At 36.4% G+C, this 17697-nt stretch overlaps 2 protein-coding genes across 2 annotated transcripts; one reads left to right on the forward strand and one right to left on the reverse strand.

Annotated features, from left to right (window-relative positions):
- Positions 1-765: 765 nt before the first annotated feature.
- LOC146134828 (uncharacterized) lies at positions 766-8346 on the reverse strand. The gene is made up of 7 exons (XM_083395670.1): positions 7343-8346; positions 5890-6015; positions 4477-4561; positions 2500-2611; positions 2115-2205; positions 1490-1601; positions 766-1037 (listed from the first exon to the last, which is right to left on the reverse strand). Exons 1-7 carry the CDS (start codon positions 8303-8305, stop codon positions 856-858), a joined length of 1671 nt encoding a protein of 556 aa, XP_083251796.1. The 5' UTR covers positions 8306-8346; the 3' UTR covers positions 766-855.
- Positions 8347-10390: 2044 nt separating this feature from the next.
- On the forward strand, positions 10391-16255 carry LOC146134829 (mitochondrial import inner membrane translocase subunit TIM50-like). The gene is made up of 10 exons (XM_083395671.1): positions 10391-11261; positions 11592-11623; positions 11704-11725; positions 11894-11952; positions 12694-12813; positions 13568-13675; positions 14215-14361; positions 14655-14811; positions 15300-15403; positions 16166-16255. Exons 1-10 carry the CDS (start codon positions 10673-10675, stop codon positions 16253-16255), a joined length of 1428 nt encoding a protein of 475 aa, XP_083251797.1. The 5' UTR covers positions 10391-10672.
- Positions 16256-17697: the final 1442 nt, after the last annotated feature.

The following is a 17697-nucleotide window of genomic DNA, read 5'->3' on the forward strand; positions in this document are numbered from 1 at the left end:
AAGCCCCCACAGCCCTAATTACAATGGTGAAAGTAGGCGGGAACCGCGTATTTTTTTAAATGGAATTTTTTACCGGGCTATCCCGCCAACACCTTTAATGTATTTAAATCAAGATTCCAGATGCATGTTTGTGCACTGCATCGAATAACGACCGGTTACTTGTTTTAAATATCTAGTGATGACGTACTCCGTGACGTCATCCCTGAAAATGTTCATTCGCTTCGGGAAGGACCTTTTTCAGTTTCACCCCTGCTTGAACGACTCAAAATATAAACGCCTAACGACGAAGATAAAGCTTAAAAAAGTTGCAATGCAACGGAGTAGAAAGCAAAAATATACTACGTTTGAATGTAGTTATAACATATCTAGTTTTTTTTGACAAATTCACTATCCCGGCAATACTCTGAAACACCAACCGTCAAAATATGCCAATATGCACTTTATTTTGGGAAAGAAGAAGAAACCGCGGTGTTGAATAGCTAACTCAAAAAGAATAGAAAAGCTATAAGGTCCAAAAAACACCCTTCTATTAAACAGATAGGAAGTAGGTAACATTTTGAACGTTTGGAATATATCTTTATTCATTTTCAACAATATATGAAACGTCCAAAATGCTACCTGCTTTTTCTATATGGGCTTTGAAATCCATACCAGGTCAACTAAAACTTTAAACCATTATGCTCCAAAGATTGATTCGGAGTGTATACTTTTTCACAACTGGTCGTCACGTCTATCGTATCGTACTACAGAAAACACCACTTAAGTATCGGTTATCGGCCCTTTTACCATCGTATCGTGAGCAACGCAACCATCACAAAAATCTAGCGTTAGAGACAAAATATCCTTGGTGTCGGGTCAGCATGCCTTGTAAGCTGCAGACCTCTTAGTGATGCAGACCCTGCATATGGGGCACTGCATGCTTGTGTGAAGCCACTGGTCGATGCAGAGCTGGTGGAACAAGTGCAAGCAGGGAAGTCGTCGCACCTCGTCACCGTCAGCAAACTCACACAAGCAGATCGTACACTTCTCCATGCGGTCTGCGGAAAGTTTCAGTGGTTATGAAGGGCTTAGAAACACAGCTAATAATTTAATTAGTGATGGGCAAGTCTTTTTGAAATGTATCAATGCCCGGTCAAGTCAGACTTTAAAAAATACCAAGTTCTAGTCCAAGTTAACGGTTGCCAAAGTGAAGTCTTTAGCAAAAATAACAAGTCATGTCTTTATTACTTTCATTCACCCTTGTCTCATGATATTATAAAACTATCTCGTCTATATATAACAGCACAAAATGACTTGGGTTGTTTCGATTTTTGTTAAGATCAAACTCCGGCTAAGTTGGAAATCTAGTTATTCATAAGGATTTGAAATCTTAAATTTACCAGATTGACGCATTTATTACGAAACCATCCTTTTGGAGTTTCAAGCTAAGTTGAACCAACAAACATTTTTCAGTTATGCTTTGTAGAAATAAACTTAGCAATGTACTTACTGTCGGCGTCTTTGTCTTTTTCCGATCCTTCGCTCGGCTTGTTGGTGGGGAGTGAATATTTGTAGCTCAAAGTGCTCCGCTCGATCGTACTTTGGGAGGCTCCATTGTGTTTCTGCAACAAGGAATTTCACGTAAGATCAGCGCTCTCTTGTAGCACAATTCAATGGGGTCTCACCAGATTCAATCTACTCTTGTATAGGATTTGAATAAGACTGTATTTGTTTGCAATATTTAGGCTAGTTATTACCAGGACTAGGGAGACGGAACTGCGGCCATTTTTGTGAAGCCGTAAAGTCATTTTTTTATTTTGACAGCTGAAGCTATAAAATTTGTATCTGCTCTAGTTAAAAACTAATTTAAACTGCTCTAATAATAACTACAAAACAGTTTAGTGCGACAAATGGTTTTTTAGCCTGTGGTAAAGCAACCTATATAGTATATACATCTCTAGTCGCAATAATATTTCACAAAATTGCGTTAACGAGCGTTAAAATGCGAAATCCATACGCGTTTGCAGATTACATAGGTATTTTTCAATTTGATTTTTAGCCTTTTTAAATTAGGTGAGAATTAATGTTGAGCTTTGTAGTTTATATTACCTACCACAAAACTAAAAATTACCCACCATCGATACGGGGTTGTCCACTGGGTCATCGTAGGGGCGGCTCCAGGGGTGATCTAGGAAGTGGTATGGGTGGCGGCGACCCCAGCGGTCTCTGGAACAAAACAAGCAAAATTACGCGGTAGAATCGATAAAGCAACGTTTTAAAATTGATTTTTATTTTCGCGCTGTTAATTATATGTGCAGCTGCCAGTCAGTGGTATTTATAACCATCGGATTGAATTCGTTTTAAATCTTGTGCTGATTTTACCTAGGAGATTTTTTTCTATTACTTTCCATTTGGTAATTTACTATAATATACCAATAAACGGAACTTACCTGATCCTACATTCCTACCTAAAAAGGCGACCATTTAATCGAACGTTATAAAGTAAACACATACACATACCGGTGTGAGGGCATGGTTCGTGCAGAGGACGAAGGTCGGTGGTGGAGCGATGTGCTGTTGTACGACTGGAACGGGTCGTCGATGTCGCTGGCGTCCACATAAGGAGCCATGGCTGAACAAAGAACATTAGCTTATCATGGAGCATAATGGTTGGAGGTTGTAGTAAGACGTAGAATGGATGTCATAGCCCATACAGAAGTATTGGCATCATTTTAAATGTTTCGAATAAACCTTTATTCATACCTACTTCTGCATGGGCATTAATATTCTTAATACACGCTTATTTGTTAAAACAAGTTTCACTCCGTGCTATATAGTGGCCTTATATATAGTTTAAGTAATCTTAATAAGAGTGCTATTTTTGAGCTCCGAAAATCGTGCGAAAACAAAACAAGTGCGTTTATCTGATTTTAGTTAAAGAGACTTTTACCTTAGGACAGGGGTTCTTAAACTGAGATTGGTGGTCAAGAATTGCTTAAGGGGGTCCACCAAGGCCTAATTGAAATTTAGGTGTAAAATTAATTAACATTTGTTAAAAGGAGTTTAATTGTACTTGGACGTTAATTTTTACGTCATATCTAAAAATTCCACGCCGACCCTGGTTTACGCGAACTAAATTTTCTTTAGGGGTGTGTCAGCATTAAAAGCTAAAGGGCCGCTGCCTTAGAAAGAGAATGACTTCGCAGATGAATGGCTGAGCCAAAATCACATAAAAGTTAACACGCAGCCAACAAATGCGTGGCCATATTATATTAACACAATTAGGCAGAAATCGCATTTTGTAGAGGTTAGCGCTAGGTTGTCAACAAGTAGAAAATAAATAAAAAAATACACGGCGCCTTTAGGCTTAATTCCCTTAAAATGGACGAAACATGCTATGAAACATAATAAAATATAGTTAGGAAACGCCCCTGTTTCACAGCATTGCAATATCACCAGTCATTTTGCGCGCAATAACAAGCGGGCAACATAATCAATACGATTTTGTTAAAACACTACAGTGGATAAGAACCCGTAGCTTTACGCTCGTATGTGCTGTCAAGCGTAGAAGCTAAAGGGAAATTTTAAAATGACGAATCCAGCGAATAGTGTGACGAAACAATGCAGACTGTGACGCACAATGATGGTGAAAGTGGCTTACGTTAAGGCTTAACGTTCGTTGGGGAAACAGCATGTATTTTTTATGCTGAATTCAGCCAGTTAATAATTGCTTTTGATGAAACGATGGTCGTTATTGATTTTGACTCTTTCATAAACAAAAATTGATCGGCCAATGGCGGCTGCTCTTACAGTTAGGCCGCTACAAAGGCTATGTTTCTATATTGCTAAATCATTGAATTTATTTTAGAATTAGATAATTGCTTCACAATAACATGCAGTGCCAAAGGGTTTAGCCCCCAAAAAATTGGTGAAAGGGAATTGCCGCGTTTAACTTTGTGATTTAAATATTTCATATAACTTACTCTTTACCATCATCCTAGCGTTTTCTTAACCCTTTTCCTGCTAACGGTTTGCTTTATAAATGTTACGTTTTTGTTGTTTGCTCATCAAAATATCAATCAGTGAACGAACGGGTTTACCAGTTTTAATAATTTTATTGTGAATTAAATGACTTGACTTGGCTTCGAGTATTTTTCAAAACGACTTTTTTCAAGTAATTTTAAAAATAACTGAGTGATTTTAAAATGACTAATTCACACCACTGCTAGTTATACAGTTAACAACGTTTTGTCCCCATAAAAATATGGAGTGTATTGAGTACCCTTAAAAGCAAGGCCTTTAAATGTTTGCTAATCAAAAATACTTAGGATCGGACAATTAATCAACGCTTTATTGTAAATTAAATAACTTATTATATACAATTTTTTTTTAGAAACGACTATTTTAGACATTTCAACACTGTTAGCTGTACAGCTACCAACGATTTGTCTCTATAAAGATACGGAGTATATCGAGTACCCTTAAAGCAAGGCTTACCACTCGGTGGATAGTATGGTGGTGGTAAGTGGGGTGGAGCTCTATGGTGCAGATGAGGAACAGACATCGAAGTGTGCGATAATCCCTGCAATAACACTTGTATGTTTAATACTGAATCTTTGTAAATTCCACCGAGTCAAAAAAAATACTTAAACTTGACTTTAGGTTATTTAGCCCAAACTTTTAACACCAGAATTCTTTTTAATCTTTTTAAATGGATATTTGTGGAATTTTAAATCTGGTAATTAAGTGGCACTATATAAAGACAAATCGTTTTGAAATCTTGCCAAGCTTTTGCACAACCTTTTCTACTAGATTTTCTAGTCCGACCTGATGAAGCACTGTTGTGCGAAAGCTTGTCAAGATTTCAATATAATTTGTCATTAAATAGTGCCACCTTATTACCCTCTGGTTGCAAAGTACTTTGACCTGATAAAGCTTGTCAAGATTTCAATACAATTTGTTAAACAGTGCCACACGATTTCCAGATTTAGAATTAAACAAATACAGATTTCAACGAGGATTGTCATACACTGCTTTGTCCTGTTGTTGTTGTTACAGCAGCAGTTTTACAGTATGCAATGGCTGTGCCCAGTACTGTGTTCTCCTATGTCAGCACATAATGTGTGAATTTTTTTTAATTTTATTTATACTTTTGACCTGATGAAGCTCGGTTGTGCAAAGCTTGTCATGTTTTTCAATACAATTTGTTTTTATATAGTGCTGCCTGATTTCCCTTGTACATACTGAATCTGTAAATAAAAGTACTTTGACCTGATGAAGCACCATTGTGTGAAAGATTGTTAAGATTTTAATACAATTTGTCATTAAACAGTGCCACCCGTTTCCCAGATTTAGAGTTCAAGAAATGCAGCGTTCAACAACGATAGTTAAACACTGCTCATGTTGTTTACAGCAGCAGCAGCAGTCTAACTTCATGGTGCTGTATTATGTCCTGCTATGTCAGCACATAATGTGTCAAATGATGCCTTGTATTGCCAACATGATGGCGGACATTGACATAAGGAAAAACTAATGCTGTTAATATGCATTTTACACACAAAACATTTACCAAAATAAGAATGTAACACAATATCTATGACAAAAACCAAAAGTTCAACTGGATTGAAAGAAAATAACTAGTTTTTGGTGTCTATTGAAAATTACATCTTTACCAATCGGTTATAACTAAAAGTGGATTTTAGTTTGTACTATTGGAGACCAAGCTTATTGAACCAAATCAAGCGGCAACCCATTTTGGGCAACAACCAAAAGGTTGAGAAACACTGTTTTAATAGGGGTCTGTGTTTCCTATTAGTAACTTAAGTGAATTTTACTTGCTTTATTAGGAACCCAGTCTATTAAAAGTTACATATTTACCATCAAACATAATCATCAATTATAAGTTGTTACCTGATGTAGCTGATGCAACCTCCTGTTACTTTCCAGCATGTTGTTTTGTTGCATGAGTAGCATATGCTGCTGACGTGGAATCTGCGACGGAGGTTCAGGGTACCTGCTTCCCAATGCTGTTTGCTGCTATTTGTAGAAACAAAACCAGTGTTCTATTTATGATGTCCTATAATATTATATCAGAGGCTATACACAATGCCAATCGCTACTCAGCCGATATTACGGGATTGTGGGTGCTGACCCAATATCAAATTTAACACAAATTTTGGCTAAGATTTGTGATCAATAGGGCCATTTTCATTGAAAAAAAAAACGAAATTGCTTGTTTGTAGAGGCCACAGCTCTTCCTGGAATTGATGCCAGTTACCCAAACATAATATTATATAAAATATTTATTTTGTCTATTTCAGACCCAAACGTGATATTTTGTCACAAAGTCAAGGTGTTTTATGGATTTTAAAAAGTGCATCACTTTTTTGGCGATAGATTAAGCTTGCTTAGGCATTTTTGTATTACAGAATGTCAGTAGGCTATTCCTAAAATTCGCAGTTCCTGATTTACAATGCTTCCACGACGATTTTTACATAAACTACTCTCAAGAAACACAAAAACTTTGTCAAAAGCCATAATTTGACAAATTTTGACTTTATTAATAAATTTTAACTTAATTGTAAATTTTAACTTTATTTTAACCTATAAACTTCTTAGTAACAGTCCCCTAGGTGCTGAAAACAACTTTATTCTTTGATTCGTGGACAGACGAGGTCCTTAAAAATTTTTAACTTTATTGACTTTTGCGGGCCCTAGTAATCAAACTCACAAATTTCTAAAAAAAATAGTACTTTAACAACTGGAGGTAACTAAACTTACTTACGATAAAGACAATTTGGGCCTAATAATAAGGAAGAAAATACTTTGGACATTTGAAGTTATAATCGTGCTTGGTTTACCGTAGTGACATTTGGTATTTCTCTCCAAAATATCAGGTATCGCAATAAAATACCTAGTGTTCATTATAACTGGTAAACTGGTTTTACAAGTCACAAATTGCTGTTTTTTTTCTACATAAAGGTGTTTACTTACAAAAAGAGATGTGTATAGTAAAAATTCAACTTTAATTTTTACTGTGATGTTCAGTTCTTTTATTTTTGCAGATGTATTTTGAACATTATAGATTAGAACGCTTTGATATGGATAGAGCTATAGAATAAATTATTTTACTTCCTAAGGCAAAGCTTAGGCTGATTTGTGTAAATGTCTAATGTCAGTACAAGATGGAAAAAAAGTTTATACCAAATTTTGGTCCACATTACTTCGTTTTTTTCATACATGTTCTCAGTGGCACAAGTTACTGTCAGTGGTTGTACACAGCTGCTATATAGATTTTGAACTTTGCTAATGGATAAAAAATCTTATAAACATTCACAGCCATAGAAGGAACTATTTTACTTACCCAAGGCAAAGCCCCATCTGATATGCGGGGCTGATAGTTGTCGTAGAAGGGGTAAGAAGCGCTGGGGCTGGAATGCGGGTAACTGCTCAGGGGTGGTGGGGGCAAAACGTGCCCCAGCGGGTTCACTCCTCGTTCACCCTCATGTCTGTAAGGCACCGGTTGGCTGGGAAAGTTTGAGGCACCTTCGCTTGGAAAAGGATTGAAACTAGAAGAAGACAGGGTGGGTAATTGGGGGTGCAAAGGTGCGGAATAGGCGCACTGTGGGGCCTGGTGGAAACTGTAATCACGGGGTTGCTGTTCCGGGGTCGACATGTTTCTCCAGCGACGAGCGTAGAAGCTCATGTTACGATGTAGCTCGCAGCTATGCATCGGTGAGTACGAACTACTGCCATGGTGACAACATGGCTGTCGGTGCCTATGGAACTCCGCCGCAGAGTTATGCTCAAAATTTCTGCTTGTAGGAGCCGGCGCCGTCGGTCCGGGGTGCATTGGGCCACTGAGCATAGGCGGTGGAGGCCCGACCTCGTTTTTGCTGAACCACGGTACCAAAGAGCCATGTGTAAATGCTGGTAATTCAGCAGTGGCCGGACCATTGGGTATATCAGGGGTAGTTTGAGCAGCAAGAATACTTTGCGAACTCTTATTATCCGACGAACGCTCATGTGACGAAATTAGCTCCTCGTTGTCATTGGTTAAATCGATCACAGAGCGATTTTCGATGCGAGATGGCCGTTTAAGCGGGCGTATGTTATCCGAAGTCCGATCCCAAACATTGACAATCTGAACATCATCAGAGTCCGGTGAGTCAAGCGGGAACGCACTGCGAGGCATAACGTCGGTGCTCGTGCGTTGGATTTTGCACCTCGAACTAGGGCCTGGTTCTTGTGAGCTACCACTAGTGTCGGTATCTTCCTCGACCACAATCGTCGGCCCCCGGCCCGTCCGGCTGCTCTCCCCAAACATTTTGAACCTAACTTTGGTCTTTTAGCCTAATTTTGCAGAGTTTATTGAACTAGTTGTGAACCTGAAAAGTGTCACAGTTGAATTTAATTTTGGTTTAAACTGAAGAAAATCCAACAAAGTATAAAGTATGTCAAGCTTTTTTTCAACGGAAACCTATGTAGTATTTATTGCATCCCTGTCCCTAAACATCCATAATTTCCTAAACTTTAAACAAGTAGGGTAAAGTTTTGTGCATCCTAGCTTTAAAACTGAAAACACATTCTACAGGCCTAGTAGCAAAAACATGCAAACAAAAGGGCGGAAACAAAATCGGTTTTAAGTAGAGTGCACCGTGTCAGTCGGTTTAGCAAACGGGTTTTGACCCACATGGTATCAAGGGTAATTATTGTTAACTACATATAAATGTCTGTTTTTCGGTGAATATCCCTATATTTATGTTTCTGCAACAATACTTTCTGCCTACCAAAAACATCTCAATGTTATGCACTATAAAACCACCAACCATCAGGAACTAGTAAGCGCCAAGCAAATAGTTAACTAACAACGACAAAACAATAATTCTTAGATCATTTCGTTAACAGTCTGTCTAATTATCAAAATAGGGAGTTGATTTCCAATTAATTCTCGGAAATAACAATTTATTGAACAAGAAGTCTGTAATAACAACACAATACTCTCTTGTGCCACTAGCGACGTTTCTTTTCAGCAAAGACTAATTTAACAAAACATAAAACCAAAGAGATTATAACGAATATCTCTTTGATAAACCCAAAGAGATTAAATACATAATATTCTTTGAAAAACGAAACAACTAATTTTGGGGGATTTTCTGAGTTCTGACCCTCTTTGATAATTACGTAGTAAGTGACGGTTCAGAAATGGTGTATTGGTATTTCTGCATATGCCAACAAAACTGGAATTTTTACGTATCAAAGTGTTGCATAATTTTAAACTTGTACGATGCTAGTCCAGTGCCTATACGTTAAAGGCCTAATATAGAATTTTTAAATCAAGTGACACTGTTGAACGCAATTGTAATGTAATTTTGACAAGCTCTCCCACAACTGTCAAACGTGTTTCATCAGATAAAACAGCAACCCTGATTTTCAGATTTGGAATTATACAACTACGGCTATCAATAAATATTGATTTAGGCATTGGTTAGACGGAATTTATTTGTTGTTTGTAACATTTAGGTAAGAAAATTATGGCGGAACTTGCAGAATTTTGTTCCATCGTTTTATGTGCTCATGCTCTCATGCGTGACTTGGTCAAAGTGCGATTTCTATTTCAAGAAACTTCCATGCTTTCTCCAATAACAATGTAATGGTTTTCGCTATGATGTAATGTATTTTTAAGCTAAGTTTTTTTTTCAAACGCTGATTATCTTCCTTATATGTTGTTTTAAACCAAGTTCAAGTGTATCGCATGCTGATTGCTTGCTGACTTATACGTTTTTAAATGCCTAATTACTTGAATATCGTACGAAAGTGAGTTTAGAAATGTAATAATTAAGGGTACGGCACTGGTCTACAATCCTACCACTTTTTTACAGTGATAGAACGAGTTTTGAAAATTAAAATTGCAAGAAAGAAACAAATATGGGAGAAAAAGTATATTATGAGGAATTGGCCATTTAACCAGTCCGCTTTTTTACGCTTAGCTTACACCAATACGTAATTATATATTGATTGGGGTTGGGGTTAGCGTTTAGGTTTAGGTGGTAGTATTTGATTAAATTTTCTAAAATTAAAAAAAAAATTGTTTTTGACTTTTGCAAAAATTATATAGATTTTTTTTCGGCAATTGATGTAATTTTTGTTAGTCGGGTAAATAGCCTCAGGAAGTACCTATGGGCTATTTAAACAGGTCGTTTGGCGCTGGTCTAGAATCCTACCACAGTTTCAAAATCAACGCACAAAATTTGAGTTAGGGTGCGGGTTAGCGTTCGGGTGTGGGTGGGTCAAGTATTATTATATTTTTTGTTTAATAATAATACTTGACCCACCTTAACCCAAACGCTAACCCGCACCCTAACCCAAATGGTGTTTTGTTGTGGTAGGATTCTAGACCAGCGCCGGTCGTTTTTTTACGCTTGCACAGTACAGTAGTGATTGTGTCGATTTGAACTACTTTGGTGTCCGGGTGAATAGCTTCTCCTTAATAATATTACTTTTATCCAACCTAACATAAAACATTAACCCACACTCTAGACCAGTGCAGAAATGTTTGATATTTAAAGATAAACCTTCAAACTATATCAAATATGGCCAAAAAGAGCATAACTTTGGGTAATAAGTCGTTTTTTACCTGCTCAGAAACTTTATTGCCAAACTTTACAGTTACATAATATGGAACATTAGGAAAATGGCAAAGAACATCCTGAGCAAATCAATAGCGTGGCGAAGCTGCGTTAAAACCTTTGACAAAGACACGACTTTGCCGAACAGCCATGCTTGCTTAAGCAGGGGGCATTTATTTGCATCAAACTCCACTTTAAACAATTTCACCTCGATTTTAAATCGCACCGGCTCCCAAAGGATATGGACGGCGGACTTTTCAACGTTTCAAACTCCCCCAAACATTAGTAGCAACGACGTTAGCGCAACCAACATTCTGGAAGCCTATAGCGTAAGAAAATTGGCTGCAAGCATGTTGCTTTGCACAGAACAATGCGCTTCAAAAAGGAGTTACTCAAGCGCAACCTCCAAAGGAGATTTCCCCGATAGGGAACCAGCCAAGCCAAGCGAGGTAAAAAGCAACATTTTGGGCTCAATGTATGCTAAAGAAGGTGAATCAAGTGAAAACTCTGCAAAAACTGAAAATGAAAAAAGTGAAACCGGCGGAGAAGACAAGAAAGAAGGAGAATCTGCATTTCTTCGCAGCCAACGCTACGCAAAGTGGATGCTACTTGCCACGATGGGCGTCATGACTCCGATATTTATTATTCAAAGAGGTAACAATAGAACTGATATGTTTGTTAACATAAACATTTAAAGCAAAAATAAAGTTCTTTAAATTGTGTATGTGTTTGATAACCTAATAGACTGTCAAAAAGGAGATTGCCCTGTATTAGTTTAGATTGTAAATAAAAGTGTCGTTGTTGATCTTTAGCTAAACTCAAGCTAAACATGTAATTATGTATAGGATTAATTGGCAATCCATATCATAGTAAAATTCTTCATATAAAAGATGTTTATTTTTAGGACCGCAATATGTAATATCGTTCATTGAATTATAAATAAATTAACAATGTAAGAAAGATATTTTTTGTATATTTTATTAGGTCAACCAAAACTGGATGAACTTGGAATTGAGGTAAGAAACTGCACAGACATAAGAAATATCCAAGTTATGTTGAAAATAACGAACAACAAACAAATTTGAATTATTTGTAGGTGGAAGATGAATTTTCTTCATGTGAGTAAAACATTTTGTTTTTATATTAATTTAATGTTTCTTTGTATATATTTTTAGAGATAACTATATTGCCATAACTGTTATTTGAGGTGCAATGTGTTTTTTAATATATTTTGCTGCATATGGAAAAGAATCTAACTAAACACTAAACATACATTTTATTATTAGTGCCCGTTGTTCTTGGTTATATCAAAAGATCATGGAGTGAAATAAAGTTGGTCAAAAAAGTAAGTTGAAAAGTAAAGCTGGGTTTATGATCAGTGAATTACTTTCAAGTATAGGATACACAAGTATGGTGCTATAGTTGTTTCTTGGCTTGCTCCCCTCAAACCTGTGTAGCTCAGTTGGTAGAGCGACTTTCCCGGGATGGCCGAGGTCGTGAGTTCGACCCTCACCACAGGCTAGTTTCACAAACAGGTTGCAGCAGGCAACAGATCTATGGTTGTTTCTCAACTTGCTTCCCTCTGAGCCTGTGTACTGTGTAGCCTAGTTGGTAGAGCAACGGTCCTGGTAATCCAAGGTCGTGAGTTCGAACCTCACCACAGGCTAGTTTTACGGGGTTTTGCTAGTTTTATTATGGTTGTTTCTCAACTTGCTTCCCTCTGAGCCTGTGTACTGTGTAGCCTAGTTGGTAGAGCAACGGTCCTGGTAATCCAAGGTCGTGAGTTCGAACCTCACCACAGGCTAGTTTTACGAACTGGATGCACCAGGCAACGGTCCACTATGGTCTGAGTTTGTGGGTTCGAACCTCATCACAGGCTGGTTGTTTTTCTAGTAAGTCTTGCTTGATTATCCATAAGTAATCAACTGATTTAGTTAGTCTGTTGAAGACTTAAAGTGAATTTCTATCAGTGACAATAAATATGTCATCAATGCAAACATGTTTTTCATTGCTTTTGTAATTTTAGGTCATATAAAAAAAAATTCAAGTTTTACCTAAAGTAATTCACATATTTGATTTTTTACAGGACATTGTTGAACCTTCTTCGAAAAAGTTATTACCCGAGCCACTTTCTGAACCGTATTACCAACCTCCATACACACTTGTCATTGAATTGATGGACGTATTTCTTCGCCCTGTGTATGATGTGAGTGGCTAAAAAAGTATTTAGAAAGGAAAAAGTATATTTTAACATTTGGTCCTTACTTTAACAAGGGTAGATCTATCTGTGAAATGTTGGCATGTATAATACAGCATTCGTATAATACAGCGTTATATCATCATAGGTGTTAAAAAATATTTTATAGTTTCAGGGTTGCCACAAAATCTTTCTTAAAAGTGTTTGATTATATCTTTGAACTGATTGTGCATAACAGAAATATTTTAAAAAACCTGTTTCATTTAAATATTTGAAAACTTGAACTTGTTTTATGTTCTTTTAAAAGTGTACTGCTTTGTGTTAAAATTCTATTGAAAACATGTCAAGTAATCAAATTTTAGGTTTCCAAAAAAAAATTAAAAGTTTTAGTTCCTACACATATAAATATATACGCAAATTAAATGTTAGATTCAACTCCATTCCAGATTTTATAATCTTAAACAGACATTTTTTAATGTAGTTTTATATCTATACATTTTTTGCTAGTGGCAAGCAGCAATGTTTTGTGCCTATTTCCTGCTTTAAAAAAGCTATTTCCTGCTTGAATTGTAAAACATTTTATCTTACATGAATAGCAAATTAACATCATTGAGAGTTTGAGACCTAAAACCATTACTAAAATACTGTGAGTATTTATATAAATGACATACAGTATATTGTTTACATAACACACACACATTCTAGTATATGTGAAATCCATTTTGGTGGTTATTCTAACGTTTTTACACGTTTATCTTTGCAGTCAGTTACGGGTTGGAGGTTTAAAAAGCGTCCAGGAATTGACTACTTTCTCAGTCAGGTCGGTCCGCCAATGTTCGAAATCGTCATTTTCACTAAAGAAACTGGAATGGTAAGAAATAATTGCACATTTTAACAAAAGTCTCTAATTACATATTTTCTTAGTTAAAATGTTTCAACAGTACACCATTCTATATTATCAGGCTTAAGGAATAAGATTACCCTGATCCACTAACTCGGTCAATTTAATATTTCCGTTGCCTCTTCTTTACATTTTTTTCTATATTTGGTATCTATATATTTTTTGTAGTCTTGCAATAGTTAGAACTTACATTTTTTATCAGGTATTCTGCTCTTTATTTTTTAGGTTATCAGGTATTCTGCTCTTTATTGTTAAAATGATTGCTGTCATGATTTTTTTTCTTTTTTTCAAAAGTATAACGACCCTTAAAAGTTATTTTATAGTTATCATTGTTATCGCAATAAATTTCAAAGCACAAATTGTAAGAAGGAATAGATCACAGTTGTTGAACAGGCATGTGTGTGTATTCTTTCACGAAGAATGTGAACCTTTGGTTTAGAATTTGAAAATTCATGACTGTTAGATATTAAGTCAAAGTGGTTCTAGCCGTTTTATTTACTTTGTTGCAGACAGCGTATCCACTCATCGAATCAATGGACCAGAACGGTTACATCATGTACCGACTGTTCCGTGACGCAGCTCGGTACAAGTCCGGTTTCTCGCTGGGAAACATTTTAAAAGGGGAAGTTCCGAAACTTGACCCTTACTATCAAAAGGTAACTTGTTTAACTAAATCGTTGCTTCACTTTTTTTAAATCTGGGAAAGTTGGGTACGCACAAATTAACAAGCTGTATTGAGATTTAAAATTAAGACCAAGTCATACATAAGTCTTATTTAATCTGTTCTTATTTACTTTGAATTTAAAAAAATACTGCACCCCTAATTAAATCCACAGGCATTTTTAGCTCAAGTTTTAGCTTTTTTGTGATTGCCTAAATGCACGGTTTGAAAATTTACATTTTGGAGCCATCTAATTCTTACAATTTTTGCTTAAATTGCTCCCACTAGGACCTTCGCTACCTCAATCGCGACTTGAGCAAAGTCCTTATCGTCGATTGCGACAGAAGAGCTTTCGAGAAACAACCGGAGAACGGCTTGTGCCTGCAAAAGTGGGACGGATCGACTAGCGACAGCACACTTTTCGATCTTGCTGCATTTTTAAGAAGTACCTTTTTTTTGGTTTTATAATTTAAAAAATTAACTTTTTTTTCTTCTTTTTTTTACTATTTTAAATTGTAATAATGTTTGGAAGTGGATATTTGCCCGGATCATTCTTTTATGCTTGCACCCATACGTGATTATTTATTGATTTGGGTTAGGGTTGGCTTAGCATTTGGGTTTGGATAGCGGTAGTATTAGATTTAAATTCCCGAGTTTTGCAAAATTTCCATACATTATTCCGAAATAGATTTAAATTACTTTGTTAACCGGGTAAATAGCCACAGGAGGTGCCTATAGGTTATTTGACCGGATCGCCCGTTTTACACTTGCACCGGTTAGTGATAATATGTCGATTTGAACTACTTTAGAGCCCGGGTAAATAGCCTCTAACTTGGTGTTTTTTCTCAAAAAAGAAGCGAAAACTCATATAATAATTTTAAGTTTTAAAGAATTTAATATTAAACTTTTACAATTCACTTTCGTTATGTGCAGCAATCGCCACTAGTGAGGTTGACGATGTGCGGCCTGTTCTGAAGCATTATTCGTCGTACAGCGAACCACTCGAAGCATTCAAGCTGGCACAAGCTAAAATGCAGGTAAGTGCCAGAAATATTTTCCATTTATAAGAACTAGGGTGTGCGATACTTGGAATTTATTCCGATACTGGGTATATTAGTCGAAGAGTATCGCGAGTCAGTACGAAATGACGTCATTACTGTGCTCAAACTAGCAAAACAAGATTGAATTCAAAGCTATTTTTAAAGTGATTTGGCCACATTTTGCTATAGTGTTACAAGGTTCAGTTACCTCCAGTTCCCATTCCTTGATAAATTTAATTTTAAACGTAGAAATCACTTTGTAAAATATTTTTCGTTTGATCGCAAATCATGACTGGAATCCTTCTAGCAATTTGGTATCATCTTGGTTTGTAGCTTGATAATGAATTGCAAAGCACGGGTGTATTCGTATAACGCAGGAGTGGGAAATTATTTTTTACAGCTAGCCGCTTAAAAATCAGAAAATGCCTTGCGGGCCGTGTCAAAAATGGGGATCTCGAATAAACATAATACAAAGTGTGATTTCTTGTACCTTTTAGACAAGCTGGTAAGAGTAGGGATAGGTGAGGATGCCTTACAAGAGTAATGTATTCAATAAAATATTCTGAAACCATGAAATAATATGTTAAGGCTTATTTTTGCCTAAAAACATTACTATAAGAGAGACTCTGGACGGATTATATTGTCTGTTGGGCCAGATCCTGTCTGCGGTCCGTGGTTTCCCAGGTCTTGTGTAACGTGTGACCTGCTTCGGATACCTATAACTTGCAGTGGTGCTTCAGTCTGGTGTTTTTGTTTCAGGACATGCAGAGCAGCCAGACGACCGCAAAGAACCCGCAGCTTTTCGCTGGTGCCACAAACACACTTTCCTCATTTTTCCGCAGACGATAGTTGGTCAATATGTAGGGAAAACCTGTGTTTGTAATTCTCAGCTTTGAAACCAAGCTTTAAAATGGGAAACGTCCACAGGTCCTGGTCAAAGCGATGAATGGAATAATATTTTGCCTAATTATGAAAAAGAGTGCCTATGAAATTGTTTAGTCATTTTTTGCTATGGCACTTGATTCGAAAAAGTTGCAAATTTCCAAGACTTTATCGTCGCTTTATTGGTAGAGACAGTAATTGCCTGTATTTTTGTTCCAAGCGCAGTTTTTCGATTTTTACGAAAAAAAACTAGTCTTTACCTTATCGTTTTCAGGTATTGAAACTAATCTTATTTAAACCACCTACAGACGTTTTATTTTGTTTCGGTAGAGTAGAACATGAAATTAAATTTATTGATGTGTGTTGCGTTGCTAATACATTTTTTAATGGTAAAGTGTGCTAAGTTAATGGTTTTGGTCCAAGCGCGAAAAAATGGGTTAATTTGGTTGAAAATGTGATTCCGCCAATGATCACTATAATAGATCTAATTAAAATACTCTCGAGTAAACCCGAGAAATCTTATCGGTGATCTAGTTTAATTTTTAATTTCAATAGGACAGTTGAACTCTCTATGCCATGTTCATATTAAAAAGACGACACATTTTTAGAAAGCGCAATTAAATGCATTCCGATATAATAAGTAAATGGGCGTATATTTATGGAATCCAAAACCATTGGCAGCAGATTTCTGCTCGTCGATCACTGATCCGCTGACTCGTATATTAACAACAATAACTCAAAGTTTAAAAACCAGGGTCTGATCCTGTTTTTACTCGGGTTTTTAAACTTTGAGGTTTATTTGCAGATAGAATAAAAGTTTATGAAACTTCTATTGTTGATAATTCCAATCAAGGGTAGGCGTGCCTTTAATCTGAAACAATGTAGAACCAAGATTTTCGCGAATTGCGAAAAATGTTTGCAGTTACAGTTGAATGCCCAAAAAATGAGAAATGAGTACCGAGTTTGCAAAAGAGATGGCGGGTCGGATGATTTACATTGGCGGCCTGATCCAGACCGCGGGCCGTAGGTTTCCCACTTCTGTCTCAGACAAAGGAAAAGCCAGGAATTTTCATTAATTTTAAAATAATTTTTGCTGAAACTAGAAAACTTATCCAATTTCTTTCAAAACTGGGAAATACCCTTATGGAACAGTTTAAGTCTTTAACGCAAACACCAGGATAACATTAGGCATTTATTAGCTTCGCTCATAAAAAATATATTATACTGTTACACTTATGTGGCTAATTTTTTTTGTTAAATTAGTGTCATCTATTTTAAATTTCAAGCATAGTGGGTCTAGAACTTACAGCAGACTTTATGTCTATCTAAAAAAACAACCAATACTTCACATTTACTGCGCTTGCTTGTAAGAAATGTTATTTTCGAACTTAATAGGTATGTTAAAGTAG

Source organism: Ascidiella aspersa, chromosome 8 (genome assembly GCF_963924565.1).
Source record: "Ascidiella aspersa chromosome 8, kaAscAspe10.2, whole genome shotgun sequence".
Classification (NCBI taxonomy): Eukaryota; Metazoa; Chordata; class Ascidiacea; order Phlebobranchia; family Ascidiidae; genus Ascidiella; species Ascidiella aspersa.